The sequence below is a fragment of the Aulostomus chinensis genome, chromosome 3 (genome assembly GCF_037954235.1).
Source record: "Aulostomus chinensis isolate RoL2024-O1b breed Wild chromosome 3, RoL_Achi_v1.0, whole genome shotgun sequence".
Taxonomy (NCBI): Eukaryota; Metazoa; Chordata; class Actinopteri; order Syngnathiformes; family Aulostomidae; genus Aulostomus; species Aulostomus chinensis.
The window spans coordinates 17,463,336-17,483,316 of NC_141322.1; the positions used below are offsets into that span (position 1 = coordinate 17,463,336).

Genomic DNA, 19,981 nt, shown 5'->3' on the forward strand with positions numbered 1-19,981 from the left:
AAGAGGGGACGAGGCTGATTGATACTCTAAATTGACTGTAGGTGTGAGTGTGAATGGTTGTCTGTCTCTCTTTTCAGTCTGGCTTCAGGTGTGACCACTCCACTGAGACTGCACTCCTGTCAGTCACTGAGTCACTGAGACGAGCTCGAGCTGCTGGTCAGTGCTCTGTCCTACTTCTGCTGGACCTTCTGCTGCCTTCAACACGGTGAATCATCACATTCTCCTCTCCACACTCTCTGAGCTCGGCATATCTAGTTCTGCCTTGTTGTGGTTCAAGTCCTACCTCACAGGCAGATCCTTCAGAGTGTCATGGCGAGGAAAGGTGTCTAGGTCACATGGCCTATAGACTGGGGTTCCTCAGGGGTCAGTGCTTGGTCCCCTTCTCTTCACTCTGTACACCACCTCACTTGGTGCAGTGATCCGCTCCCATGGCTTCTCCTACCACTGTTATGCTGACGACACTCAGCTTTTCCTCTCTTTTCCACCTGAAGACAGAACGGTCTCAGATCGTATATCAGCGTGTCTGGCTGATATCTCCACATGGATGAAGGAATGCCACCTTCAACAGAATCTGTCTAAGACTGAACTTATGGTCTTTCCAGCTTGTCCATCTGTTCAGCCTCAGGTCACTGTCCAACTTGACTCGAGCCTATTTGTGCCCACAAACTCAGCCAGAAACCTGGGTGTCATGATTGATGACCAGCTTACCTTTAAGGTTCATGTGGCCTCAGTTTCTCGGTCTTGCCGTTTTGCCCTCTACAACATCAGGAAGATCAGACCCTTCCTGACCCAACAGACCACACAGCTTCTGGTTCAGGCTCTTGTCATCTCACGCATTGACTACTGCAACTCTCTTCTGGCAGGCCTCCCTGCATGCTCATTCAAGCCACTGCAGATGATCCAGAATACAGCAGCACGTCTGGTCTTCAACCAGCCCAAAAGGGCCCATGTCACCCCACTGCTGGTTTCTCTTCACTGGCTTCCAGTGGCAGCCAGGATCAAATTCAAGGCACTTCTCTTGGCTTACAAAACAATCACAAGAACGGCTCCAGCCTACCTGGAATCCCTGATCCAGGTCTACTCTCCTTCTCGCCCACTACGCTCTGCATGCGAAAGACGCCTGGTGCTTCCAGCCCAGCGCTGCTCCAAATCTCTAGCCAGACTCTTCACTTCTGTTGTTCCCAAATGGTGGAACGAACTACCGAACTCTGTGCGTTCTGCTGAGTCCCTTTCTACTTTTAAGAGACAATTGAAGACTCAATTGTTCAGAGAGCACCGAGGCACTTAACCTGACTCTTCTCCTCTTTGGGGTAGAATAAGTCAGAGGGTCCAAGACCCAGCACTTAGTGATTATTCTACAATTCTACAATTTCATTTAGCAGACGCTTTTGTCCAAAGCGACGTACAACACAAGCAAGAATTCAGACCTAATTAAGGAAAAGTCCATAGGAAGCGCAAAAGTGCTTCAGTTGTGATTTGGTCACAGGTACTGCCATCTAGTGGCAGAAGAAGTGTTGCCCCCCCACCCTTTTTTTAAATTTATTTTTTAATTTTTTTTAAAATTTTTATATAACAGACATACAACATCACACAACACAGTTAGTGCTACATAATCACTAAGTGCTGGGTATATATAAATTACTTCGTAACTGTAGCATATCCACATTTTTCTACAGAAGTAAAAGAAAAAAAAACATTTACCAATTTAAAAAAAAGGATCTTCTTAGGCCAGGCAGACTTATTTTTCTAACCTTTTGAAAAAAGATAAACTAATCCTGCAGGGTCTTGACTCCTGAACATCCCTGTTAATGGACGGGACCTAATAGTTGTCTGTAAGAACCATTTAACTTCCTTTTGTGAAAGGGACACAATGAAAAGCACTCCGGAATTACTTGAACACAAATTTAATCTAAAATGGAGCATGTACGCACAACGTCTTCACCATGACATGGTTTGTGCACAGAAAACAGACATGTTTTGTCTTTATTCCTTGGAGGTTATGTTCTTATCCTGCCATTTTTTTTTAAATAAATTCAAAGCTTCCCAATTAGTAAAGCACTCGAAGAGGCGTCATCATTAAGCCTTGGTGGTCCCTGCCAGCTGTGATGCCTGCTGGCTCTTTTGTAGCTGCTGGATCTTCATATTCATTATTTCGATCACCGCTGCAGGACAGAAGATGGAAGGTAATTAGGTGTGAATGTGAGGAAATAGTGCTGTTTGGAGTCACGTTCAACATGTCTGAACTTGAATCTCTTCCTCTTTAATTATGTTTTGGGTGATAACAATACTTGGAAAACGACATGAGGATAATGTGGCTCTCACCTTGTTTCATGGCATGCTTTTCCTGAAGGGCCGGCTGAACCTTCTCTATCTGCTTCGTCAGGAAGTCTATTTTACGTTTGAAGAACGCCTTCGAATCATCAACGTTCTACCAAACAGACATATGCATTAGATATTACATGAACGATTTAATGTAACAATTTTGTGCTTGAATTATTTCTGGCTTTTCAAATACCTTTTCAACATAGTATCCTGTCCCCACATCCACTATAACGTGTTCCACATCATTTAATTTTCCAGGGACGTACATCTGAGAGAAGCAATGTCAAGGATGATGGATCTCATACAGACACCTCGATTAAAGGCATGTGTTCCAAAACGTCTCAAAAATTTGAAAAACATTCATGCAGAGATGTGTCACAACAACTAAAAGATACAGAACTTGTAAGAGGCACAAGCAATTCTTTGCCTGAAAGAGAGAGGAGAGGAAAGTGAGGTCATGTGACAAATATGAGCTGCACTTCTGTGACCGAACCGTATTCTGTTGCTACATCTGAACAAGAGTCATCCTTCTAACAAATGGAACGGAAGACATTTTTGTCTGAGACTGAAAACACATTTCAAAGCTTTGTTAGGTCAGTAACTGAAATCACATGTCTAAAAAAAATAAATAAATCACAGCGTAAAGAGACAAGTCACCCACCTTGGTTGTTTTTGTTCAAGACATTCAAACTATCTTTTGCGTCGACGAATTTAGATTGGGCAACTTTGAACTGAGCTATTGACGATGTGATGAACTCGATTTCCTGCAAAAGATTCACACAATAAGTGAAAAAAATAGATATTGAGAACCAGTCAGCAATAAAAATTAGACAAAAATCAAAAACCTTTCCCTGCAAGAGGACATGACTTCATCCTGACAGTACAAATGGACTCACAATGACAATATGGATTAAATTACAATACAATATGGTGTCAGAAAAGAACAAAAACAAGAAACTATGCTGGTCTGTAGGAAAATGTCATTAAAATAATCAAATAATCTGATTTTTGGTCTTTTTTTTTTAATTTAGAGGTTCAGATTTTCAACAATATTTCATGTATTTCAAGGTCTGTGCTTGTAAAACCGTGAAGGGGAGGGAAATGTTTTTTTTTCTTAACTCTACCCCACTCTACTAAGATGTGTATCATACACAATGCATCAAATGATAGATTCGAGTTATTGATAGCCATTAAATATCATTTTCAAAATTATTTGAAAGAGAAAGAGCCGCGACATTAACGATTGCATGAACTCATCAGAGGGGCGGGGCTACGAGTTACGGGGTAAACAATCAGAGCTCGACTTTTGCTTACCGAACTGTTCATTCACACACACCTGAATCCTTTGATACAAGTACTTGGATTAAATACACAATTACAAGTAATGCAAACGATACATAATTTTTTAAAATGTAGTAATGTGACTCTGGTGTCTAAATGAATGGTTCATGTATTAAAGTTCTACTAATTTGTAAAGGTTTATAGCTCTGAGCAGACAGAGGAGACACGAATACAGGTAATAAACACGTTAATTAGTGTCTCCATAGCAACCAAAAACAAGTGCAACTACGTATTATAACTGTGTTAATGATGTAATTCCTGATGTTCGCTTTAGTGGTTTACCTGGAGAACAAAAACAACCATTACCAAATAATCTTCTAACAAGCAAATGTAACTTCAGCAAGCGTTAGCGTGTGACTGCGCGTTGACGAGAGGCTAACGGTGTCAAGCTAACTAACTAACTAACTAAGGTCCTACTGGGCGTCCTCCTTCAGGTTGTCGCTCTCAGAAACCCACATTTGTGACACCGCTGTCACCGCGTGAATGCGTTACAGTCGAATTTACCTGATCTAACTGGGATTTTAGTCCCTCCAGCTGAGGCAGAGTGAGGTCTGCGAGATTCACGGCCATGTTGGGAGTGTGTCGTGAGATTGTTTCCGGGTCAGAGTTGGAAGCTGATTAATGAGGTACAGCGCCCCCGTATGGAAGGAGAGAAGCCTTTACTGCGGATCACAAAAAGCCTCGTCATCAAATCTGAGAACAAGTTATATTCCTTCAGTTTTATAAGAGAAGATAGAAATTATACCGTGAGTTATTAAAGGCCATTTTACGGACGGAACTTCTGTATTCATTCAATCAATTCTCTAGCTGATACACTATTCATTAACTGGTGCTGCAACTAAAAGCCCTGTCATGTCTTTGAGAATTCACCAACGAGTAATACGTATTTAATTATGAAGCTGAGTGTGCCCGTATACATGCAGTCAAATCTAGCTATTAAGTGTTAAAACATCTTGTTATACCTTCTGGCTCCAACCTCTAGGACGGTGGCAAAACCATATGCACAATTTAATTTTTTCCACTAAATTTAAATAACCTTGCTGTTTTAGTTTGTTTTATCACTGCATCAAATAATATTGCTTCTGTTTTTTTTAACTGTCATAACTTGATATCAAAATGATAATTATTCATTTACCAGCTGTAATATTCCCTGACAGTAGACCCAGAGGAGTTTGGCTTTTCTTTGGCTGAAAACATCAGAGCAGACAGTCTGCAACCATAAACAGAACTAATCTGAACTTCTTCCACCAAACTTTCACACAGTATTAAATTTTTCAAATCGTGAAGCCAGTTATTACAAAATAATACAGTTGAAAGAAAAAATGTTTTATATTGCGAGACAGACATTCCTCAATTGAACTAACATTTAATTTCTATAATGAAACTGTTCCCACAGATAAGAAACTTGAGGTCTTGTACCCAAAAAGAAGTTGAACTTAATCCATATTTTTCTGGCTTCCAGTAATCCAGGTCTGGCAAATAACCCACAATTTCCAGAGACAGTGATTTCATGTAAGAAGACATTTATTCAGATGCTATTCAATCAAAAGTGCATTGAACACTCCTTAAAAATTTGAAAGCAGTTTAAAATCATTGGGAGCTGAGTAAAATGTGTTTAAAAATGAAAGCATTGTTATAAATATAGAAAATTAAGCACTTTTCTCATTGAAACTTGAGTGGGAGAAAAAAAAAAAAACTTCAAGCCTCATGTCCTCAAACTTGTTTGATGACAACAACATTTGTATACACAGCATAAAATATTACATCCTGTTTTAGTCAACCAGCCTCGCTACTGAAGGTGGACAGGTAAGCCGTAGACCACAGGCGCAGCTCCTATGAGGTGTTTCAGATGTGTGGCCTGACGCGAAGGACCCATATAATCCAGGAGGGGAGCCCCAGATCCATTGGACAGCCAGGATTCAAGCAAGGCTTTGGTGAAGCGATCAATATCTCGATCCGTCACATCCCACAGGTTTCCCAAAACAAAGGGGCTATGGAATAAAACAGGTAGTCAGCCGATTTCCGATATATTGGCATCAATCTGAGGGCACAGTTTTCAAAAATGTTTTGCAAATAAAAACATTTTTAAAATTCACAGTGCATTTTTTTTTTTTTAAATACAAATGTGGAAGTCATATTGTTGTACAAAAAAAGTTGATATTGGACAAAATCAGTTCAATAATATTGGCAATAGGTCCAAATCACGCACTTATTTTTTTCCTTTTCTTTACAATTTCCAAATATAGAGAAACAACAACAGCACGAGTTCTACTCCCTCATCACCCCAACTACATTAAAACATAACTATCATTTCAGTAGCACTGGCAGTTGATAATACAAATGGTAAATTCATAGTGGCAACTACAACCAAGACAAAATATTTCTGCCCAGATGTCCATGTATGAATGCGTCCTGATTCAGTAACTCACCAGCCAGCTATGAGGTAATTGAGGATGATGCCTTGACCCTCCTGATCTCCTCGCACTGCCAGAGCAGCGCTGCTGCAGCCAAAGAGCAGAGATGCTGCTCTCATCTGCCGCTTCAGCACCGCCTGGCTGTCGAGGAACCGAGCCCCTGCACCGTGACCCACAAAACTGAAGCATCCCGAGGTCAGCGGGACATGGACGGCAAAGACAGTGGAGAAAAAAAATGTCAGAGAGGAAAAATTCACAAATCAAATGGAACTGAAAACCGCTACAGCAGGGGTGCCCAAACATCCATTTACTTAACCAAGGTGTTGATGTTTTCACCTCACGAACTAAATCAACCTATGGGTGCAGAGCATTTTATGTGGATTTCAATGATTGTTCCCTTCGTCTAATATCCTCAAAACTCACATGTACAGATCCTTTGTGGCAACAGCGCTTTCCAGCTGACCAGAGTCCGGAGCAACTCCACATACACCCTCCCAGTCCAGTTTACTTAAAAAGAGAAGAGACATGAACATGAACGTGAGACTGAGAACTTACCAACACATCAAATATTTCTATTAATTGTTGGGAGTATTACTCTCACCTGGTAAACCAGTCCTTGAATCGGTCCTGTGAGTTCTCTAAATTGGCATCAGGGTCAAGCACATAAAAGACCTTCTTTGTGTCCACCCCGTGCTTCAGGATGGAGTGAGGGTCAGTCTGAAGCAGAAGGTGATACACTCAGTACTGAACATCTGTACCACATATACTGTTAAAAGGACACAGGCTTATTCATACCTCTTTCTGGACGCTCAGTCCAATGAGCGAGTGCAAAGATGGCATTCGGCTTACAGAGCGAGATCTCAAGATGAAGATGCTCTCCCATGGCAGTTTCTGAAGGTACTGCACAGGGAACAAGACAGAAATTGGTGTTTCTACACTTCAGAAATGCCATATTGACTCTCAGAGCATCCCAATGGACAGATTTAAGTACAGGATTCAGTATCTAATGGAGATGAAGAAGCCAACCTTGTCCAGAATGAGAACCACATGGCCGTGGGGCTCCTTCCTGTTTGCGAGCTGGGAAACAGCAGTATGGAAAAGCTGGTCACACTCCGAGTCCCACTGGGGAGAAACTCCCTGGGCAAACCTGTTGAGGTCTTTCTGGGAGAGCGCGGGGGATGCGGACAACACAGCCTGGAACAAAACCCACAAGTATAAGCCTCTGTTTCCTTCTCCGACTGCTTTTCAGATGATAATAGATCTGAAAACTCACCATTAACATCTCCTTGCTGGTTGTCACCCCCCTGGCAGACAAGGCCTGGTGAAGGTGCTGGGCCTGTGAGGACAGCTTGGGGTCAGATGACTGAGGTAGAAGCAAGCTCTTCCAACATCCCAACAGTCCCTCCATCTCTTTCAACAGTTGCTGAAAAAAAGAACAGAAGAGTTTGAAGACAAAAACAATATTGGCATTCAAATGGATACTTAATTTGGCATTCTCTTTGATAAACCCAAATAGAAACCTCTCCTCCAGGTCGCTTGTCTGGAAACATACTTTTCTGGCTCAGTGTTTTAAAATCAAAAGAGCTGTTACAGGTGAGCTGAGTGGATGTCGAAACTCTGTGCTACTCCACAGTAATGTCCTCATTGCTCAACACCACCTACCTCAACTCGAGAGTCAAGCGCTCGGCGGCCCTCCCACCACTTGACTTTCTCTGACACGCAGCTCACAACCTTCTGTTCCATCTGGATGCCATCCATCTCCTGGACCAGCCATCTGATGGAGTGCTTCACACAGACAAAGGCATCATATAGGATGTTCATATCACATTATGAATTCATAAAAATCAACCTTGCATATTGTTGCATAAGTATTCTCACATTTTATGTGGGGTAGAAAAACTTACTTAGGAGCTGGGTGTTACTTCAACATTAAGTACTTTGTCATTTAGTGCTGCTTTCGTCCATGCATACTTCAAAGAGCCAGGCATATGGACATATGTAGTCACTCAAAAAGCTTTTAGCATTGTGGTGGGTTTGTAAAAATGTTGCCCACCACAACTGTCGGTGGATTCATCAGGAATGTTGACATTTTTAAGAGCTCATCGAAAGGAGAGGAACATGAATCAAACGTCAAAGAAATCCATCAGAGTTGTTTGTTGTTCCCAATCAAGCAAGTTTGTTAGTTGCTACCTTCAGATATTTGATGAGTCGGATGGTGATATTTATGACTCCTTTTTTGTTTTATTTCAGTCAGATTCCATTGCAAAAACCACACTTGTGGGGAAGCGTTACTCTTTCCTGACAGACAAGTGTGAGTGTGACAAAGTTCGGAAGTTCACCAGTTTATCCATATTGATAAAATCACATGCATGTGGTTGTCACTTGACTTGGGATGTGGTTTGAAACTAATGGTGTGACAGTTCTACTCGTCCTCACCTGCTCTGTGGAGGTGGGGATGTGGACGGTGACAGGGGCGGATCCCTTTTCAAGACGTGACAGCATGATGCAGTCGCCCATTTCCCGAGATTTCACTCCAAGAACTGACATCACACATACGGTCACCCCTGAAACAACAACAAATTTGATAAAAAAATAATCATTAAGAAGATAAAAATACAAACAACCCATTCTTATTTTTAATACAAACTATCTCATTTATTTAGTAATCTTAAAAGGAAAGAAACCAAGAATCCCAAATACAACAATCAAGCCTATATTTTTCAAAATCGATGTTTAGGTGAGATTTCACCTGAGGGAAGCTGTTGAAGTTGTTGTCTGAACTCTTGGCAGTGGCTCTGGGGGTAGGTAGGAGAGTCGGCGGTTGGAAAGGCAAAGATGTTCTCGAGCTGAGACAACCTCTGATCGGTGCCAGCGGGCTCATCCAGAGTCAGAGCCTCCATCTTGTCTGATAACTCAGTGGAGGTCTTCTTCAGCTTTCTATTAAAATAACAACACAACGCGAATGTTCAACAACATTTGAATGCAATTAGGGAAAAATATTGATCATGAGCCACCCAATACTGCCAATACCGACACAGACTAAGTTCTACTACACGGGAAATGATGGCCGGGCACTACTGTATATATCTGCTATATCTGCTTACCTGAGACAGTTGGCAACATGTCTGATGGTGCGATGACGGCTTGTGATGCCCAGAGACTGTGAGTGCAGCATTGCTGTAGTTGAGGGGTCCTGCTGCCCCGTGGATAAGGCCAGAAGAGCACAGAGGGTTGGGAAGATGGACTGAGGGGGGAAGTGCTGCAGGGCCAACCAAGCTGAGCGGAGCAATGACTGAACATCTTCTAATGAGAGATTGTCTGGAGAATACACAGCAGGCTGCAGTTAATCTCTGATTAAAGTTTTTACTAAATGTTTTTATTTACATTTTCTTTTTCATAAGCAGTGGCATCAACAATTATGTCAAACAAACATTATACACGTATCCCCCCCCTACCCTACCCACCCCTCAGACTTTAATATTTCAGTGGCAAAAAATCATCATCATTTATAGAGAAAACAAAAGGTATTGATATCAAGAAATGGACAAGGGGAGTTGCAAAAAGGTAAATCAATCTTAAATTCATCTTTCATGTCTGGCTTTAATTTGATCTGCTGCCGTATGCCAAAAGAAAATATTTTGTTGTTTTGCATCATGGATCTGGGCTGCAGATATTTCCAAACAGATGATATCTAGAAATGTCAGATACCAGTGGGAGATATTAGGTGTATGTGGTGATTTCCGTCTTACTGCAATTATATTTTTTGTTGCTGTCAGCCAGCCAGTTTTTCACATTGTGATGTGTTTATTGTGGATAAGTTATTTACAATGAACGTTTGAGGGTTTACCAGAACATTTTGTGCCGCCAACTTTTGGCAACAGGTTGGTATTCCCAGATCATATGCATGAAAGCCCCCGGTTTATTCTGAGGGCATAATGTGTAAAAGAGTTGTCCAGGACCTTCATACGATAAAGCCTAAAGGGTGTCAAATAAGTACCGTGCACGGATTGATAATGAATAAGCTGATGATCTGGGTTTCTGGAGGATGATATTATATTAGTCCATACATCATTCCAGTCAAAGTTTGGGTCCCAATCTAGTATGTCCCATCTCCAATGTTGCATCTAGGACTAAAGCTTTATAGGAATTTTTAAAAACATGTTGACATGGTAGTGACCACGCCCCTTGTTTTCAACTGATCTCAGAGCTCAAAGAAGGGATGTTCAGCTAAGCTGACTTCATTTGGTACACTTTGCACCTTAAGTGCAGCCCTCATATGCAAGTAAAAGAAAAAAAGATATGTTCTGTACATTAAAACGAGCCTTTATATCTTGAAATGTGGCGCAGGCCATTTCCATCATAAACGTCACTAAGCATGTGATGCAGATGAATCCTCCGATCTCTCCATTGTGGGAATTGGATGGGTCTGCCCTTAATTTGTAAACTAAGATTAAAAATTGGGGTGTTCAAGTGCCGCTGAGTTGTAATGTTACATAGCATTTCCACACAATGCCAAGTTGAGTTCAGATGAGATAACTGCACCAAATTGCAACTTGCACATTTTAATTGTTAAATTAGATAATGGCACCTCTCTGAGAGACCATGGATGCACTGTTTTCTTCTCATTTATGCTACGAGACATTTGCTGTGGAATTAAACCTCGTAGTGAGTGGGCGAAGAGTGAAAGCCTAGGAATAGATTTTAAAATTTGGTAATGACAACCCTCTGCCCCTTCTATTTCACTGGAGAGTAGGAATTTTTAAACAAGGCTTCTTGCCCTTCAAGATGAATTTGTTAACATGTTTGTATAATATTTCCCAAATTCCCACTGGAGGAGCGAGTGGTATCATGGAACTTTCTATATTAATTCTAGGGAGCGCATTCATCCTTATAATGGCTACAGCCTCTTTTGCTTTGCCATCATATGAGAGCAGCAGTGAAACCTCACCTGGCCTGCTGTCTGGACGAGGAAGGGGGGTTTGAGGGCCTCTCAGTTGACCTCGACTCCTGAGTTCAAAATAGTCGTCTCTCTCCAAATCGCAACACATATCCCTCCGCAAAACTTCCAAGTCTACGTCTAAAAAGAGTGAGAAGAGAAGTTAGAGCTCTGGTATAATTGTCCCTGATTATCTTCACAGTGAGCTCAGTAAAATCTCAAAAACTTAAGTGGAACTTCAGCAGGATCAACCCAAAATTAAGAGATTTAACATTGCCAATGTAATTGCTTACAACACACTAAAAATACTATGAACTTTCTGATCAGAAGTGATAAGACACTGAATTTGCTTACCGATGTCTTTACTTGAAGCGGGGTTATTTTCTGTCTCAGTGTCTGAAGTCCTAAGCAGCTCAATGCTCAAGTCCAGTACTTCAGTATTTTCCTCAATGATGGTTCTCATTTTGTCTGGATCCTCCAGAAACTCGGACTCTTTTTTGGAGAGCTCCCTTCTGCTTTTTCCTCTTCTTGTCGGGGCAGGCTGACAGACCGAAGTCTTGTCATCCCCAGAAGAAGTGGCCCGAGGCCGTTGAACGCTAGTCTTACTCTTAACTAGTCTCTGAGGGGGGACCTTCTCAGCAGGTGGATCTGGACCAGTTTTACATTTGGGAGCAGCTTTTCTTGCAGTGGTTCTCTTTTTAGGGAGATCCATTTGTTCTTTGGCTTCTGCCTGGACTTCTGAATCACTCTCATCACTAAACTCCACCTGTATTGAGATAATAGAAAGAACAAAAAAATATTCAAACAAAAAAGTTGTTTAGTTTTGTAACAGCAGAGTCTCTCTTATGAACGGACACCCACCTTGAATCGAGATTTCTTTGTGCGTCTGGGGGCAGCGGGCACAGGCAGCGCTTTGTGTTGATCAGGCGATAACTCTTCAAACACATGAAATTGGAGCTGGGGGGCCTTCTGCACTGAGATGGGGGCTTTCACCTTCTGAACAGGAGTACAAACCAAAGTAGGTACCACTGTGTTGAAGTCAAAAGAGTCAAGCTCCCTCAGAGAGGACTTGGATTTAATGATTGCTGGTGTCATGGGAGCCAGACTTTTTCCTTTGCTAGAGGAGCTCGTCACCTGAATCTTTGGTTTGGTGACTTTAACCTTCTTTACCTCCTTTTTTTTTTCAGGAATAGTCACATTTTTAGGTTTCTTAAGGGAGGATGACTGAGGAACTGTTTTCTGTTCCAAATTCAGTTCTTTATCTTCTTTTGGTGCATTCCAAGTCCAAGCATTTGAGAAAAGCTCCTCTGGCCTGCAGTCCTTTTTGGCAGCCATGGTGACCAGTGACACTACAGCTTTGGCTGCCATAAGGCCTGCTCTTATAGGTCTTAGCACTGGAGAGGGCTTGGTATCAACAAATGCTAAGCCAGCTTCAAGTACTTTCCATATACCAGACAGCTTGTTATGTCTGGGTTCCAGCCCAGAAAGGGCCATGCGAAGGTACACACTGCCCACCACGTCCTGCATCAGGGAGGGTTTAGGGAGGCATTTGGTGGTGCCACAGTGAGGGAAGAGTTTAGACAATTTAGCCTGGAGTTTAGCAGTGACATTCTTACAGCGAGCTAATGCTGCCCACTGAAGTTTCAAACTTGCTTTGTCTTCAGCAGGGTCAAGCTGAAGTACCAGATCAGCCTGTGTAGCAGCCCAGCGAGCAGTGACACGGCCTAAACAGGGCTCTGAGCAGCAGGGACAACAGCAGGAAGGTTCATGTGCAAGGGACGAGAGCCAGCAACGAGGTTGGGCTTTGAGAGGTGGAGAGCTGGCTAGATCCCTCACAACAGGTTCTTTGGCAATCCACCTCGTGCTCAGGATGCCCTCATCCTCAAGGAAAGGTGAGGGAGACTGAGACTTCTGTGCTGGACGACCTTTCCTTGGTTTGATTTTGATTTCTGTCTTCGCTTCTTCATCCAAAAAATCTGAGGAAAAGAACTCAGTGGTAGAACTCAAAGGGAAGGGACAGTAAACTGAGGCAAGACATTTTTTTGATAGCAATCCACATATTAAAAAAGTTTGTGATTACAATCAAAATTTTGCAAAAATAAGAAATGCAGAAACTGATGTAGATGCATTTATCTCTGTACTTTGTTTTTTTTTTTTTGCAGCAAAAAGAAAAAAAAATCTCTCCAGCAAAAAAAAAAAAAGACTACAAACACAGCAGAGAAGATTTAAATATGATGCCCGGGAACAAGTTGCTAAAGGTAAAAACATTGCCAGAGTAAGTTTCTTCTTAGTAGTATTACGAAAAAGCATATCTTGATTTTACTTCACAAACCTATTTATTCTAATTGATTTAATGTATTAACAATTTCATGTTCATGATTTCATTTTTTATTACTGGAAAGACTTCTTCTCTGAACCGAATGTGTTATTTAGTATTGGGGCTTTTTGTTTGTCTTTTCCATGTCCTTGCAATTAGGTCTTTTTTTTTAATTAATTGTCAAGCACATATTTATTACCATCCCAGGGCTGCAAAATACAGATTAATGCTAGGGTCTAGTTAAATATAATGCTAAAACATATCAGCCTATTTTGAAGTGGTGGTGCTGTTCATTTAACAAACCTGTGCAATGTTCCAGAAGGGTCCTGACTTTGTCTAAATCAAATCCACTTTCCTCTCTCTCTCCTTGCATCAGCTCCAACTCTGCTTTCACCACCAGCAGCTCAGCACATCTAAGATGATGACCAAAATATATACATCACAACAAGAATCCTAACATTTGGAATTATGGCAGAGAAGATGGTGCCTAATCAACATGGACTGTATTGGTTTGTGTTCTATCATGAGATGATCCGGGATGGGCCCAGAAAACATGCACTGATCCAGCCAAGATGCTAACTGTATCCAAAAACTGCTTAAATACAGATGCTTCTTTGATGGGATACACTGAGTCAGTTATACCAGTGAACCCACTGGTGTGTAGTACATACTGGCTGAGCGCTTGCAGCTTAATGGCCAGTTTAAGGGCTTCTAGGCACTGGAGTCTGGCATCATTGATGGCCCCACAACTGCTCCTCACAGCCACCATCTTCATAGAGCAGCTTAACAGCTCTGACAGCAGCTGCCACTTCAACACCAGGTTATCACCTGCTCAGATGGGAGGGAAAAGGATGGGGTCAACACTGAGCACCAAAACAAGAGCCAGTTAAGTATTAGATGCACTGGCGCTCGTGTACAGTTTAATTCATGTAAAACAAACATACCTTGGTCAATAAAGCGCATGTCTGAGCTGCTGCCATTAGTCCCATATAGGCCTTTTCCAACTAACGTGACCAGCAGGCTGCTGAGAAGCTTCAGACTTTCATACAGGGCAGTGTCTGGGCTGTTTATACCTATGATGAATAAAGACAAGCTTTAATTTTGTTACAGCTCCATGGTGATTGAAAAAGTAAACCATCTGATCAGATGAAGAGAACATGCCAACCATGATGTGTGATGCGGCCTCGCTGGGTTTGTGGCAGTGCATCCGTGTCCAAACTCAGGTAGGAGCTGCAGGTTTGGAGCGCTCGAGCACGCAGCAAATACCAGCTCTTTGACTGCCTCTGCTCATTGACTTCTTTAAGCACATCACACAGATGAGGCACCCCTCGATCCACCTACCGAGAAACGTAATATGAAACACCTATTCTGACTACATATGGTAGTAATGTAATCTAAGTTAATGCTACAAGCACACATGACCTACCTGTCCTGTGCTGTAACAGTACTGAGCTTTCAACAATGTGACCAGCATGGAGAGAGAAGAAGGTCCCTCAAAAGAAGCATCCAAGGTCATGATTTTCTCTGCTCGTTCTAGTTGAGCCTAAAACATCAGGAAAAACGTAATTCAAGTAAAACCGGCCTGATAAATATCTAGAATAAAAAGTTTGGAATCAATGAGATCTTTGCAGAATTGTGTTACCAAAGCCAGTTCAGGGGAGCCCACATCCAGCAGGAGGCTGGCTGATTGACAGAGGGAGCTGGCTCCTCCTTGGGCGTCAGCAAGTTGGTGGGAAAGTCCAATAGCGAGCTGGTAAGCTTCCAAAGCCTTAAGAGGCTACACAAGACAAGTTTAATTGATTATCACACAGTGGTCTGAACATATAGGGTCATATAATATGGTTCCGTATTTGGCAGAACTCTATTTAGAAGTGAAGACATATGTAAAAAAAAAGAAAAAAGGTTGCTTCTTAAGTTTATATGACTAAATTTGTGCTTATTCAAAGATTGCACGATGAAGAGCTGAATGCTTTTAAACAGTGATTTCTTCATGAACATTTCACACTTTCTACTGCACAAGCGGGAGAATGGATACATTTAGTATCAACCAAAAAATTTGAATCGTTACCTTTCCCATGAGTCTGAAGAGAGCTGCAGTCACACCAATGGAGCTAGAGGTCTGTCTCGGGTTCCTCACAGAGTGCAGAACTTGACGATGCAGAAGAGCGGACCACTCACTGAGTGCTCTTTCCAAAGGTTTACACAACTCTTTACAGGAGAAATTGCATAAAGCCAGTAAATGATGAGATTAGTAACAACGGATTACAGAATAATTCATATAATACTGGTAACAAAGCAGGTCATTTAAAAATAGGTGTTCTTACTGTTCTCTGCAGCCAGGCTGAAATGCAGGCCTTCGTAGACCAGGATGTTGTCCCGTGTCTTCTGCTTGTCTTCATAATCAAAATCATTGGTCCCGATGGCATTTTCCACAAACCGCGTCTGCTCACGCAACTCTCGAAGCTTCCTGTCCCTGTCGATGGCCTGTCAAAAAAGACATACAAATCCTTTAGTCATCATAAGACACTTAATTGAACAACAACAAGATTTCAGTCCAGCTAACAGCTGATACCAGTACTCCATCCCTACAGCAGGTACATGTAAGAACAGGCTAAAAATAACACTGCTGCTTCTAATATCAGTTTTGCTTACATGTCATTTCTTTTAATTTTAAAACATTCTATGCAACCAAATGAAAATAGTACTAAACAAATCTTTGAGTGATACCATGATAGATCAGTCAGTGCTCACCTCTTGAAGATTCTTCTCCAGAGTGCAGATATAGAGCCAAAGTAAAGCATGAGCTTTGTCATCCCTCAGTGTGTCAGCATTCTCTGGAGTCTCTGGTTCCTCCTCTAACAGCCGTAGAGCTTCATGGGTAAAATCAACTGCTGTGCTGTGAAGTTAAGAGACATCAAATCCAATACAATCAGTATGTTTTGCCCTGATAAATAACAAGAGAATGAAAAAAAAAAAAGAAGAAACAATATGTGCTCCCCATTTACAGAATTAAAGTAAATGCTGATGTAAGCACTTTGGCTCAGCCTTAGCAAAATAATTAATTACACCCACAAGATTGCTTATGTGTCACACACAAATTCACTGCCTTTGCTTTATAACATCAGAAGCAGGTTCGTCTGAATCATTCAGCTCTTATTCACGTTGCACTCTGCACTGTTGAGTTTAATTTTTTTGTATTTCATAAGTGAAAGTCTCATCTGCAACCGTACTTTGTAAATGATACAAGTGAAACTCTTACCACTCAGTCTGTTCACTGAAATCCTGGAAGCACACAACTTGGGCCATTTCACAGAGGTAGACAGCACGCAGGTGAGTGTAGGAGCTCTCCTCATGACAGATGTCCAACAGATCACAGAGAGTGTTGTAACGCTCCTGAGCAGTGTCCCCCACCACCTCCTTATAGGCACGCAGCTCCTCGTCCAAAAGACGAAGCATGATTCCTTCATCAGGAACATCAGGACCAAAACCATCACGCAGTGTCCTGTAATGGTTAAACACTTTTTTCATTCTTTTGTTCTAGATATAATAGCCGCACCGTAGAAGGTTGAACAATCTAGAGACTTGTCTGCACCTGAGTCGGATGTCCTCCTCGGAGTTTCGTGCTGCGTCAGTTTTCGTCTTCACCCATAAAGAGACGGGTTCAGCCATGTGTGTGGTTATTTTGTCCCCCAGAGCCTTCAGCCACAGGATCACCCAGTCCAGGGCTCGCTCCAGGTGCCCACCCTTCCGAGAAGTCTGAACAGCCAGCATGAAGGGTCGGCTCAACTAGGAAAAGATGAGACGGACAGAGAATAATTAAAAGTTGGATGTTAAAACACATTTCCTTTAAACTTTGGAAGATTCAAATAAGGCACATTCTAAATACCACAATCACGTGAGACAAGATAAACACAGGGCATGTTTAAAAAGCTCACCCTGTCAATAGAAAGCGAGGTGGGGCAGTTCTTGCATAGATCCTTACAGAGGATCTCAACCAGTGTGAAGGCCTGGTCATACAAACGCCGGTTGAACAGCCCACAAGCTAGGTTGCTCACAGCAATCACTACAAAGCACAGAATAAGAAATAAATGATCATATCAAGAGGCTATACTTTATTTACTTGTAATCTTTCATTTCAAATATCCTGAGAACATTAATGAGCAACTAGAATGCTATTAAACCCATAATAATCACCTGCTTTCATGAGAAGGCTATCATATTGAGGCAATGACAGCTTTTGCAGTTCGCTCATCATCTGTCCAGCTGTGGCTTGGCAGTATAACAGTACACGGTCCAGTTTATCATTGTCCTCCAGCTGACAACCACAAATCCCAATGAGAACAAAATTACAATCCAACAACTGGTGCCACTCCAGCGACATCACTTCTGCCACATGTTCAGTTTTGTAGAAGTAGCCTCACCTGTGATGCCTGCATGCTCTCATAAGCAAATACGAAGCCTTGGTAAAAACTGGAGCAGAGGGTCTGCTGCAGTCTGCTCTCCTCAGCCTGACATGTTGAACTCTGTAAATTAAGCAAATCAAACAATTTCCCCTTCAAAAATGCAGTGAAAAACGTATCGCTAAATCTAAACAGCAATTCCCCTGGAGCTGAAGTTGGTGGTTATTTCCACTATCAGTAGTTTATCTTAACAGCTCACACTCACCCTCTTAAGGACTTTCATCATCAGATCTTGGTGTTCCTCAACAAAAGAAAACCAGGCCAAGAGCAGAGGTGTGCTCAGGCCCTTGCTGTGGCCACTCTCTACAGCCCACACCACCAGTCTGCATCCTTCCAGGGCAGTGTGAGCTTCACGATCCCCAAGGTCAGATGAGAGAGCCCTCAAGGTCCTGGCACACTCTGTCAAAGCCTGGGGACTCTCCTCTCCAGATTTCATCTGAGAATGAATTTTTATCGCCCATTTGCCCAGGACAAGAGCAGTCGACTGACAGTCCACACAGCCCCTGACTTTGCTCTCAATTTCAGTCAGAGAGATGGAGGCCAGTTTGTGGTGACTTGTTTTACAAAGCCCCTTAATCATAATGATCACTACTTCATAAAATGTATATATAACCGACGAGTCCATAGATTGTTTGGACCCATCCCCCTCACATCCTCTACCACTAGTCACACATCTAGAGAAAAGTGCGTTTATCTCCTGAAGAAGAAAAGAAGCATCGTCTTCTTTTACTGCTTCACAGCTTCTCTCAAATTCACTCATTGCATCCTCCATGTATATCGGAGCTTTAGAGGGAGTTGCACTTTCTTTATTCAATAACAGAAGGAAGCTCAGGGCTTGAATCTGGCTGTGCAGTCTGTCCCGTGGACTCAGGATCTTCCTGTCTTTGGCAGCAGAGAGTCCGTTCCAGACAACCGAGAAGCAGCTCCGCACAAGGACATAGTAGCCCTCAACCTGAGGGTCACGGAACAGCATCACCTTGTTAATACCAAATAAGCAGGCATGCAGATTGTGACTGGAATATACCACAAAGAGAAGGTGATACAAACCTGTTGAATGGGAATAAGCCTGCTGTAAAGCAGTCCCACCACATGGCTGCAAGCACTGTAGATTTCCAGAGAGCTGAGCTTCTTGATAATATGGAAAATGATCTTTTCCATGTACAGTGGACTGTTCTGAGCAACAAGTGTTACTGAATCATCATAACCATGAAGTGAGAGCTCCACCAGCTTCACCAAGAGACTGACATGTTCCAAGTCAGGGGATCCAGAAGTTTCAAGTTGATGGTTACAGGCTCTGATGATCCTGTCACAAAGTGTGCGGCCCTGAAGTCCAGGTCGGCTCTTCACATAGCACTAAAAAATGTCCCAAAAACAGGTTTAGATTCTGTTTTTTACATTAATATACACATTTACAATGAATTTGAGTTGTCTGTATCAAGTTTATCGATATGACAGCGTACACCAGGTTTTCTTTTACTTCTATGTTCCGGTAATATGGACTGACTTCAAGTTAGCAAGTTAATAATTCATGATGCTGACCTCCAGTTCTTGAAGTAAAAGCTGCGTCTCTTTCACGGAGGCTGTCCGCTTGATGTACTCGTCCACTTTCAAACACTTCATGGTGACAACTGTAAAAACAAAACAAACGCACTTTAGTTAGGGTTCAAGCATATTAACTTCTACCTTCGATAAAGGCTAGTTAGCTTGGCTAGCGACGAGGTTACTCACAATATGACTACACTGACGTTGCTAAACTGTCGTTCGCTAGCGTCAACAGTAGGAGTCAACAGTGACTTACTTCAAATGAGAGAGCTTTTTTATTTACAGCAGATAAATGTCCCTTTTGTTCATTGTGACACAACTGAAACAGCGTAACGGTTGCTGCTAAACTTTAAATGAACAGAATGAAATCCTCCTCGATAGTTGTGGGAACTGCACCCCCGCGCACTACATTTGAAAGCCGACTGCTAACGAATCATACAGCACATCCGCTTTACCCAGGAAACACAAGGACCTACGGGAATTGTAGTTTTCGTTCCCATGCAGTACTCAGAATGTCAGGAGCAGTGCATTCGCATTCCAATAAAACATAATTACTCATAGTAACGCTACGATAGAAACACTCCTTTTTATGCTGACTAACAGTTTCTGCAATGTTCTGTTGTGGTGCTGTTACAATAGAAAAAAAACC

At 42.1% G+C, this 19,981-nt stretch overlaps 2 protein-coding genes across 3 annotated transcripts; both read right to left on the reverse strand.

The window, feature by feature from the left end:
• Positions 1–1,888: 1,888 nt before the first annotated feature.
• On the reverse strand, positions 1,889–4,318 carry pfdn5 (prefoldin 5). The gene is made up of 6 exons (XM_086200725.1): positions 4,168–4,318; positions 2,984–3,086; positions 2,718–2,749; positions 2,516–2,590; positions 2,323–2,428; positions 1,889–2,162 (listed from the first exon to the last, which is right to left on the reverse strand). The coding sequence occupies exons 1-6, from the start codon at positions 4,231–4,233 to the stop codon at positions 2,077–2,079; spliced, it is 468 nt and encodes a 155-aa protein (XP_086056851.1). The 5' UTR covers positions 4,234–4,318; the 3' UTR covers positions 1,889–2,076.
• Positions 4,319–5,150: 832 nt separating this feature from the next.
• Positions 5,151–19,776, reverse strand: espl1 (extra spindle pole bodies like 1, separase). Of its 2 annotated transcripts, none has more exons than XM_086199167.1 (32): positions 19,589–19,776; positions 19,330–19,418; positions 18,838–19,143; positions 17,996–18,742; positions 17,752–17,853; positions 17,525–17,645; positions 17,266–17,393; positions 16,923–17,116; positions 16,590–16,832; positions 16,082–16,226; positions 15,655–15,814; positions 15,399–15,538; positions 14,973–15,107; positions 14,757–14,873; positions 14,496–14,667; positions 14,275–14,403; positions 14,002–14,158; positions 13,634–13,743; positions 11,875–12,989; positions 11,368–11,779; positions 11,026–11,154; positions 9,182–9,395; positions 8,827–9,014; positions 8,514–8,641; positions 7,740–7,862; positions 7,351–7,500; positions 7,104–7,271; positions 6,873–6,977; positions 6,679–6,794; positions 6,501–6,584; positions 6,093–6,257; positions 5,151–5,654 (listed from the first exon to the last, which is right to left on the reverse strand). In XM_086199167.1, exons 2-32 carry the CDS (start codon positions 19,408–19,410, stop codon positions 5,453–5,455), a joined length of 6,486 nt encoding a protein of 2,161 aa, XP_086055293.1. In that variant the 5' UTR covers positions 19,411–19,418; positions 19,589–19,776; the 3' UTR covers positions 5,151–5,452. The 2 variants fall into 2 exon arrangements, with proteins under 2 accessions (XP_086055293.1, XP_086055294.1); XM_086199168.1 differs by having other exon boundaries at positions 19,519–19,776.
• Positions 19,777–19,981: the final 205 nt, after the last annotated feature.